This window comes from Anguilla anguilla, chromosome 10 (assembly GCF_013347855.1).
Source record: "Anguilla anguilla isolate fAngAng1 chromosome 10, fAngAng1.pri, whole genome shotgun sequence".
In the NCBI taxonomy this organism is placed as follows: domain Eukaryota; kingdom Metazoa; phylum Chordata; class Actinopteri; order Anguilliformes; family Anguillidae; genus Anguilla; species Anguilla anguilla.
The window spans coordinates 43,586,652-43,596,983 of NC_049210.1; the positions used below are offsets into that span (position 1 = coordinate 43,586,652).

Genomic DNA, 10,332 nt, shown 5'->3' on the forward strand with positions numbered 1-10,332 from the left:
TGCACACTCTCTCTGCCCCGTGGCGAGACCTGTCTGCCCCAAAGATAAAGCCATGTCATCAATCTGTCATCGCCCTGCTAATCGCCAGTCCAGTCAGGCTCCACACAGAGACGGATAATAATAAAAAAAACAGCGCTGAACCTAAGACACTTTCAGTTCTCCCCTGGGTGTCATTTCTGTCTGTTTTTAGGCTGGCTGAGGTGTGGAGCTGGAAACTTAATAGAAGCCCCATTTAAACGAGAAGAATTAGCAGGAAACTGAGGTTAAGAGAAAAACAAGCAAAAACTAAAAAAAACTCTAAAGTCTACAATCAATCCAGACATTCAACCTGAAAAAAATTACCTCACAACTACACTTTAAGAAGAGCATTAAATCCAAACTACAAGCGTAGAACACCCTGTGTTTCCAAAGGAGAGCCAGCTGAGTGAGTGAGAGGTGCACAGTACAGGTAAAGGCACATGTAATGGTGCAGGTAAAGGTACAGGTAAGGTTATAGGTACAGGTACAGGTAAAGGTTCAGGTAAAGTAACAGGTAAAGGTGCATCCAGGAAAGTAGATGGTATTAGTGAGTGAGTAGGGCTTTAGGTGCCATTGCCAGCATGAGACTCTCCCTGGGGGGTATTTGGGGGAACTGCACCTGTCTGAGTGCCCCCAGCAGGGAGGTGGCTCTGGGAACCCCAGAAGTCAGCACTATGATTTAATTCCACAGAATCCCCCCCCCCCCCCCCCGACAGACTGGAGCAACAGGGCAACACCAGAAAACCAGCATTCATTAACACATCCAGCTGTCTCGACAGACCAGGGTCAGACAGAGTCCAGAACAGACAACATTCTGAACAGACGGTGTTCTGAACAGACAGGATTCCGATCAGAGAGCGCTCAAACCAGAGCTCACAGAGTCAGGCCGTTCACACACACACGCCCTGCTGAGAGCTCCACCAGTCCCCAAAACACTCACGCTGTGTCTCAGGCCAATTACTGCCGACCAATCAGGACACACATACTCCCCCGTCTCACTGAGGGGGGGGGGTATTCGATACGCCGAGCCAGCCCCTAGGGAAGGCTTATCATCGGCATCAGAGGCCACAGACAGTAATGGGAATACAGTGTCCCAGGATGCACTGCTCTCAGCATCACGTCAGTCCCATAGACACAACTTGAAACACCATCTCCAAGCATGCACTGCTCAAACCATCTGCTTTTATTTAGGATATTATGCAAAATAAGGCAAGGGGAATTATGTTTCCCCTTGCCTTATTTTCACTGCTTCATGTTGTTCTTCTGCGCAAATGTTGTACAGAGTTTCCCATGGCAACAGGCTGGCATCACATTGATTGGGCAGGGTCTGTACGCAACACAAAATGAAAATGTCAGCCAGAATGCTCCACTAATGAAGGTAAAAATGTGCTTACTAAAGGTTAGTGTGTGAGAGAGAGAGAGAGAGAGAGAGAGAGAGGGAGGGAGAGAGACAGAGACAGACAGAGAAAGTGTGTCTGATATTTTAGCCTCTCAGTGGACTCCAGTGTGATAAAGCAGGTTAATGGCATTCAGCACAGAACAACATCAAAGCCCACATTCAACCAGGCTGATTTCATTCTCCACTGAAGTTCCAGACCAACCTTTTTCTCAAAAGCACAAAGCTGGATTACTGTGTCTGGCTGTTAACACAGAATACACACAATACATTTTTTTTTTTTTAAAACAACAAAGTATCTAACATTTAAAACTGACAAACCTAATCGTTTTACTACAAATAAATCAACTCATTTCAGATTCAGAGACTGAAATATTCCCCTATATGAAGTGAGAGGGAGAAAAATCCTTTAAATGTTGTGCTTTGATATGAGGCTCTAGAGGTGGAGATGTTTACAGACGGGAGATGCAATTGATCGCCTCCTGACCACATTTCCACAGTTAGACAGCGGCCTGAATGCATTCATCACTACTAGCCAGCGGTACAAATACATTTACCACTGTTAGCCATCAGTCTGAATGTGTTTACCACCGTTAGCCATCAGTCTGAATGTGTTTACCACCGTTAGCCATCAGTCTGAATGTGTTTACCACCGTTAGCCATCAGTCTGAATGTGTTTACCACCGTTAGCCATCAGTCTGAATGTGTTTACCACTGTTAGCCATCAGTCTGAATGTGTTTACCACTGTTAGCCAGTAGTCGAACCACATTATGAAACAGCACAAGTAGCTCACAATCTGCTCTCTGCGTGATTGAAGGCATTTGAGCCATTTTGTTAGTTTCTAAATTCCTGTAGTTTGTGTGAAACCCACAGGGGAGACTGGGGCAGGTCCAGTCGCTCAGTCAGCCAGGGAATTATCTGGAGAGTACGAACGCTCAGACTCGACGGTCAACCACCGCCTGACAACGTAGCTCCTTAACTCATCAAAGGACAGAGGAGAGGTATAAATAGAGACGCTGAGCTATATTTAGTCACGCACAAAGAAATACGAAGACGGCGTCAGCAATGCTTACTAATATAAATACAGACAAGGTGACATTATGCAGGCATGGGTATATTGCTGAAAGACGAGCCGCTGGTTGCTATGGGCTGAGCGGATAGGTCTGTGCACTGTATCCGTCTCCAGGAACAGAATCAGCAGCACGGTACAGGACAGAGCCTCCTGTGCCTCTCTCCCCCTGTCTCCTCTTTCACCATCTGTACATTTACCTCCAGTCCTCTAACTTTCTCCCTCTTTCATCCCTTGCTCCTGATCTCTCATAACTACCATTAACATCTTCCCAGTGTAAAGGTATGTGACACATACACGTATGCACACACACACACTATGCTATGCTACAGTGTAAGTGCACACTGCCTGCTAAATCGCATGGAGTCAGCACTCCATTATAAAGCTGAGTAATGCAATTCCTCCTGTTCCCCCTATGTCCTCTTCCCCATGTCCTGTTCCCCCTGTGTCCTCTTCCCTGTGTCCTGTTCCTCCTGCTTCCTAATCCTCCTTCTTCCTGTTCCACCTGTTTCCCCAGCGTACTGTTCCACCTGCGTCCTGTTCCACCTGCATCCTGATCCACCTGCGTCCTGTTCCCCCTGTTTCATGCTACTCTTGTTTCCTGTTCCTCCTGCTCCCTGTCCCACTCCTCCAGCACTGGAGCAAAACGGTCCCTCATGTGTCATGTGATATTTGTCTGAGGCATCTGGGTAGGGGAGGCAGTGATATCGCTCAGTTTCCCCTGGGAGGAAAACTATCTGCTGTGTGTGTGTGTGTGTGTGTGTGTGCGTGCATTTGTGTATGTGCACGCATGTCCATACAATGCATGTAAATGGCTTGTTTGTGAATTTTCTTTTCCCTTTTACAGTCTATAAAAAGCCCTGCTGATTTGAAACAGCTGGCAGCTGTAAACGGACATTATGACCTGTCATTAAGCCACACCTGAGAGGCCCTGTTTGATTACTTAAAGAGCATCTTCTTCTGAAAGGTAGGACACACTGTCATCTGACCTTCCCAGCTTTCAGCGTTCAGTATGAACGCCAGAAGAGGGCATATCTACAGTAACCCACACACACACACACACAGCTCTGATGTATACATGCGCACACACACACAGCTCTGATGTACATGCACACAGAGCTCGATATACACATGTACGTGCGCACACACATGCGCACACACACATATCTCTTGATGCATCCACAACCACTCACAACACAGACAGCACTGATAGACACACACACATACACATACGCACAGCTCGTGGAGAGATTGTGTTTTTTATTTCCTTTCGTCTGAACATGACCTATATTGGATGAAAACTGCCAGTCAAGCAGGCAGAGAGTGTTGTGGGTAAAGAGAGAGCAAGTGCGTGGAAGATTATGAAATATAGATGTGAAAAGCCAGAGGAACAGGAAGCCATTAGGGCTCTATGATTGCCTAAAAAATGCATACGACTAAACACAAGTTTTTTCCCCATTAGCCCATCCGGAGGAGCAAGGTTGCAGCTCTTTAAATATTTATGAGAGGGACGCATGAGGACTGAACACGCTCCAAACCAGACAAGCCAAGTCAATACAATATAGAGTTCAGTAGCTTGCAAAGAGAGAGAGAGACCGAGAGATAGAGAGAGAGAGAGAGAGGGACCTCTATCCATTTGCTCAGCATCACAGGCACCCAGCCAGTACTGTACCACCCAGCGCACCAACTCTATGCTAACTTATCAACCAAATTTCTATGCAAAAAATTCATTCTTCATGGTCGTGAGAGTAAACATACACAACCAACCACTGTGATAAGCATGCCTAACGAATGCAACCAACGCCACGCTAAATGCACCCACCACAGAAGCACTATGCTAATTTTACATACCCAATGCTACTCTGAAGAAGCCCAACCAATGGTACATTTAAGAAACCACCCAGTGCCATGCTAACATAACCAGCCAGTGCTATGCTAACATAACCACCCAGTGCTATGCCAACATACTTAAGTCTAATCTCTGCATCCACAGGCAGTACAAATATAAAAACACAAACTGAGAGGCAAGGATGTGAGTCCACCCTTCTGGTTAAAACATGGTTTGGTACTTGGCAATTCAGCTCAACAATTCATCTCACCCCATCCCATTACATCAGACGACATCACATCAGTGCTTGTGCGTTACCTTCACTCTGTAATCTGGGAGAAAGGTGAGACCAGACTCAGCCGCTAGCATAAACACTATCGGGTCATTTAGGGCCACAGCCATCCTTGGGCCACAACCAGTCATGTGTGGCCCAGGGATGTATTTATATGTCTGTGAAAATCAGCTTCCCAGTCTGTGATTGCTACTGTCCTTGGTTCCTTCACCCCCCAGTCCGTGACCAGTTCTGACAACCCCCCAGTCCCCCAGTCCACCCCCCACCCCCCAGCCTTCTTCATAATTCCCACCGAGATTGTTTGGGGTTGAACTGGATATTCTTGCTTAGGGCCCCCAAAATCCTAGAGCTCGGGGTGACAACCGTGATCCTCGACCACACCTCTTCTAGCTCTGACCACGCCCGCTCCAGCGCAGCTCAACACCCCCAAAGCATCCATGCCACTCAAAGCAACCAACTCAATTTCAGAACCTTCTCCTAGTTCAATATCTGACCCCAAATTCACCATGATGCATGAGACTGACTGAAAGAGTTTGTGATACCCCAATTAAAACACACCGTCCCGTGTTTTTCTTACTTTCCTGTCTCATAAATCTGTGATTCTATTAGTGATGAAATCTACAGTCAGAAAACCATTAATATCTTCCCCTGATCAATCTCCAGCACAAAACTTAATTTGGCCCCCAAGGATGGTTGGCAGGAGAAAGGGTGAGAACGTCCATCCGCAATTCTACACTCAGCAACTTTCAGAAGTGTCCTGCATGTGGCCCATGCATCCCGAGGCGCGCGCAGAACCAACATATTTCACGCTTCATCGACAAAAATATGTTTCTCAAGAGCTCATCGAAAGCGGCGAACCTCTTTAACGTGACGGCTTTAATATTGAATTTCGCTCAGCTTTGTGTATCCTAAACGGTCCCGTTTGTGCATGAATTTGTTTTGCAAATCGACAACTTGAAAATATCCCTGACACATGGCGCCGCACGATGTGAGGGACCTGCCTGTTGTTTGGTAAACGTGCGTGGCACTTGTCAACGATGTTCGGGTTCACACTGGTGCAGTTATGGCGCAAGCTGCATTTCACCGTTTCACGCTTCGATCATCAGAATAGAAGCTTGGCAGTCGAATCGAAAGGACGCCGGAGAATGCGCTCGAGTCGTACATGTTCATACCTGGATGCTGCACGAGATCTCCGTATCATCCAACAGCCTCACCGTGCACTGGATCTCCTGGTTTAAGGACCGGATGCTCGAAGTGCGAAATCGAAGCATTTTCATTCTTCTTTTCTTATTTTGCTTAATTTTCTACATGACAAAGCAACGCCCTGGCTCAAACGAGAGAAACTGCTGTGCAGCGCTGATGGAGGGATGAGGCATCAGGCGTCTGAGGTTCGCGAGATACGGGAATGAGCCTCGCTGTCTTGTTTCTGTAATGTGAAAGCACTCTATTTCTCCCTCCCTCTCCTTCATTCCTCACTCCCTCCCTCTCTCGTTCTCTGTGACGCCTGGGTCTGAGAGATTGTCTCCATCCACAGAGCGCAGGACGCCCCCCCCCCCCCCCCGTCGTTTCCCCGGTTGCTAGCTAACTTATATTAGCCTATTTGCAGCACCATTAACGAGCGAACCTTGAATGGGAGTTCGTAACGCCATTTAAACTGCACCATTAAACAGCTAATTATAGTTTTTTCGCCACTTTTTTTTTTTTTGAGGACAAAATTTAAAATTCATGGCGATCGTAATACTAGCTACGCATATTTTTGACCAGCGCCATGCTTTTAGATGGCTGAACGATGTTATTCATTTGTATGACATAAAATGGCAGGTGTCGCGCACGGTCTTAATTTATAGGGCCTATCTAATTATTTGTGAACTGGCAGTGATGCTTGGTCAGGTGTCTTTCTTGAGTGGCGTTCTCACCGTCACCTTACACAGGACCGTGCGCTCACAGCAGTCAACCTAATTCACAGATCACAAATGTTTTTTTGCTAATGATCTTGCTGCTAAGTGGCTCTTTCTTAATCGAATTCTGTTCCCGATGATAGGATGAAATAAGGTGCCCGTGCCTGGGCACGCGCATGTTGAGGCTACTGTGGCTTTAAATAGAAAGACGCGGCGGACATGTTGCGCGTCACCGAGAGCTACACGGCAAGCTGCCATTTCTGTTGTTGGAGCGCTGAGCTGCTTTGGTAGCTTCTGACTCGGTTCGTCCCTTGCTTGCTCCTGTCGGCATGATACTTATTATCATGGGGGTGTCCGGGAGTGGGAAGTAGGTCTGCATTTTATCTCAGTAAATTCATCGATTTAATGAAAATCCATCAGTGCACTTGTAATTATGGTTTTCCCCGCAGTTGATAAATAACGTCCACCCAGTGTCGCCGTTGACAGGGGCAATAAGCATTATTTAGTGCGGTGATCTTTCAGGACGTGATAGCCTACAACAGAATTAATCTCCCATGTCACTAGTAGCCTACTTGGCCCCGGTTCATTCATCGTGTTTTATCAAAGCACACCGACCGCTGACGAAGTCTGCGGAACAGCTCGGACTCGTGCAGAGTGACAAGAAGCAAAACGAAACGAAATGCAAAATTTTACAGTTCACGTGATTCTTGTGTCTGTCAGGGAATGGCTGGCCACTGTGGCCAGGCTCGGAGAATTTAAACTTTATGTGTGTGAACTTTACAGAAGTAGAGGACAGAACAAATGCGACAGTTGACCTTTGTTCCTCTTGTAAATGAAAATGTGTAACTTGAATTTATTAAGAAAAGAGTGTTAAAAAAAGAGAATAATTTGTACAAATCATGATGCAGTTGATGCATCTGTTGTAGTTCCTTTATGTTCACTGCAGCTAAGATTCCCAGAATCAAACTAAATTAAATAGTGTGCTTATTTTGTGTCACAGGTCAACTGTAGGGTCTCTCCTCTCTGAAAAGGTGAGAAGCGAACATATTTACTGCACGATTCGGTCATTCATTTGGTCGATCAGTCTGTTGTTTACACCAGTGCTCATACCGTTTTTCAGCTGGGATGGACGCTGTACGAGGGCGATGACTATCACCCCAAAGAGAACATTGAGAAAATGGCCAGCGGAATTCCCCTGACTGATCAGGTGATCGCCTCCGTCTGTGTCACCTGCACCGTGTCCAGGCAACAGTGTTCCGCGCTCCCGTGGCGACGGGCCTGGGCAGACTGCGCGGTTCAGCACTTTCAAAGGGCACCGTCAGCACGGAGATTCTGCTCAGTCGTGTTTTTCATCCCTTCTGAAAGACTTGTCTGCCTGGATTTATGTACATCTGAAAGCCTGTGTTTGTGAGTGAGTGTGGGTTTGGGGGTGCATGTGAGTGTGTGTGTGTGTGTGTGTGTTTGGGGGTGTGTGTGTAAGTGCGTGTGTGTGTGCGTGCATGCGTGTGTGTTTGTGTGTGTGAGTGCATGTGTGAGTGCCTGCGTATGTGTGTGTGTGTGTTGTGAGTGTGTGCGTGTGTGTGCGTGTGTGTGTGTGTTTGTGAGTGTGTGCGTGTGTGTGTGTGTGTGTGTGTTCAGAGGCTGTGCAGTGTAGATGCAGTGTTTGCTGTAAGGAGCCGTGGTGTATTTCTGTTACCAGATGATGGCAGGGCAAGGGAGGACATGAAAAGCATAAATAAAACTTGTGCTCTTATGTCCTTCACCACAGGGTTCAGGGGGTGGGGGGTGGGGGGGGGGGGGGGTGGCGGGGGGGTGTGAGGGAGTGTGTTTTTGCTGGAGGAGGGCGCTGCTGACTGACTGACTACTGTCTGTGTTCCAGGACCGAACACCCTGGCTCCTCCTCCTGCATGACATCATACAAAGGTAATAAAATCATAAAGCATTCTGCACTATCAGAGTGTAGCAGTACAGGGTGTGTTAGCAGCGATGAGCATAATGGTATTGAGAGCATAACAGTTTGGGGAGTGTTAGCAGCATTGGCCACGTTAGGAGTAGACAGCTTAGCGGTATCAGTATCATGGTATCATGGTGCGTTATCAGTATTGAGAGCTTAGCATTACAGAGAGTGTTAGCGGAAGTGAGTGTTTAGCAGTACAGGGCGTGTTAGTAATATTGAGAGGTTAGCAGTACAGGGTGTGTTAGTGGTATTGAGAGGTTAGCAGTACAGGGTGTGTTAGTGGTATTGAGAGGTTAGCAGTACAGGGTGTGTGAGCAGTACAGGGTGTGTTAGTGGTATTGAGAGGTCAGCAGTGCAGGGTGTGTTAGTGGTATTGAGAGGTTAGCAGTACAGGGTGTGTTAGTGGTATTGAGAGGTTAGCAGTACAGGGTGTGTTAGTGGTATTGAGAGGTTAGCAGTACAGGGTGTGTTAGTGGTATTGAGAGGTTAGCAGTACAGGGTGTGTTAGTGGTATTGAGAGGTTAGCAGTGCAGGGTGTGTTAGTGGTATTGAGAGGTTAGCAGTACAGGGTGTGTTAGTGGTATTGAGAGGTTAGCAGTACAGGGTGTGTTAGTGGTATTGAGAGGTTAGCAGTACAGGGTGTGTTAGTGGTATTGAGAGGTTAGCAGTACAGGGTGTCTTAGTGGTATTGAGAGGTTAGCAGTGCAGGGTGTGTTAGTGGTATTGAGAGGTTAGCAGTGCAGGGCCTGCAGTAATTTGCACTCACTGCTCTGCAGAGAGATGGCCGCAGGAACCAACGCCATCCTGGTCTGCTCCGCGCTGAAGAAGCTGTACCGCCAACTGCTGCTGTTCGGCCGCTGCGCCCTGGACGGCGGGGGCGGGGCTGGGGGCGGGGCCGGGGTGGGGGACAGGCTGGAGGGCGTGCTCTTCGCCTTCCTGCAGGGCTCCTTCCAGCTGATCCAGGAGCGGGTGCAGGCGCGCGGCGGCCATTTTATGCCCCCCAGCCTCCTGCGGTCTCAGTTCGACACCCTGGAGCCGCCCTCGCCCGCCGAGAACGCGCTCGCCCTCGACATCCGGGACGGCATGCCGGAGATCGCCGCGGAGATCGAGCGCGCTCTCTCTGCTCACCTGTAGCCATGGGAACACACCAAAGTTCCGGGGGGCCAGGGAGAGTTGCTCCTGCAAGCATTATTATTACCAGTGATTCTTCTTCTCTCACATACTTGAGTTTTTGTTTTTGACTTTGCGGGCCACTCGCTGTCGTTACCCCCCCTTGCAGGGGCGACCGATTCCCAGGCGGATGAGATTAATGGGCCAAAAGCTCTGCATTCCATATGCTGTCTCTGGAAGGCTGTCTCCATAGCGACGATGCGACCTCCTCTGGGTTTGAGGGATGACCTCACAGGAAGTGCCCGTCTGGCCGTTTTTGGGGAGGGCTGACTCACGGAATGATGTGGTATTTCAGACACCAACATCACTGCTCTGACACTGAACACCTGTGCTGTGACTAGGGCTGGATCACTATGGCACCGGTTCCCATACGACTGGAACTAACTGGACCAAATCCCTAGATCCCGCAGATTTTCGGTGCCGCACGCCTTCGCTAGCTAACGTCACATGCGCTCTGTGGACTCAGTTAGTGACAGCAGGTACTGTTAGCAAGCTAGCTAAAGTTTTACTAGGCCAAATTAATGAACCACTTAAACAATTAAATAAAACAATTACATTGTTCAATTTCTTTGTTTTTACGATAAAAAAATACATTCTTTTAAATGTAGTCATTTTCTCTTTTTTTAACAGAAGGTATTGGTTTAGGCATCATTTGGGTACTGGTACCGTTAAAGTAAAGGTATCATTTTAGCACCAGTATTGG

The 10,332-nt window shown here is 47.8% G+C and overlaps 2 protein-coding genes across 4 annotated transcripts in view; one reads left to right on the forward strand and one right to left on the reverse strand.

Moving 5' to 3' along the window:
* frmd3 (FERM domain containing 3) overlaps positions 1-6,114 on the reverse strand; it is a 27,649-nt gene extending 21,535 nt beyond the window's left edge. Inside the window, exon 1 of the mRNA XM_035380067.1 lies at positions 5,777-6,114. Coding sequence (XP_035235958.1) covers positions 5,777-5,881 — 105 coding nt within the window. The 5' untranslated portion in view covers positions 5,882-6,114. The remainder of the gene's footprint in view (positions 1-5,776) is intronic.
* Positions 6,115-6,691: 577 nt separating this feature from the next.
* Positions 6,692-10,236, forward strand: LOC118237344 (probable gluconokinase). 3 transcript variants are annotated; one of them, XM_035435951.1, is made up of 5 exons: positions 6,692-6,804; positions 7,503-7,533; positions 7,623-7,709; positions 8,382-8,425; positions 9,236-10,236. In XM_035435951.1, exons 3-5 carry the CDS (start codon positions 7,680-7,682, stop codon positions 9,591-9,593), a joined length of 432 nt encoding a protein of 143 aa, XP_035291842.1. In that variant the 5' UTR covers positions 6,692-6,804; positions 7,503-7,533; positions 7,623-7,679; the 3' UTR covers positions 9,594-10,236. The 3 variants fall into 3 exon arrangements, with proteins under 3 accessions (XP_035291842.1, XP_035291840.1, XP_035291839.1); XM_035435949.1 differs by having other exon boundaries at positions 6,698-6,873; XM_035435948.1 differs by having other exon boundaries at positions 6,700-6,869.
* The last annotated feature ends 96 nt before the right edge of the window (positions 10,237-10,332 follow it).

Coding starts and splice junctions, on each gene's coding strand:
- LOC118237344 (XM_035435948.1), top strand. CDS start 6,832: ATGATACTTATTATCATGGGGGTGTCCGGGAGTGGGAA. Junction 7,710..8,381: donor GAATTCCCCTGACTGATCAG/GTGATCGCCTCC, acceptor TCTGTGTTCCAG/GACCGAACACCCTGGCTCCT. Junction 8,426..9,235: donor CTGCATGACATCATACAAAG/GTAATAAAATCA, acceptor ACTGCTCTGCAG/AGAGATGGCCGCAGGAACCA.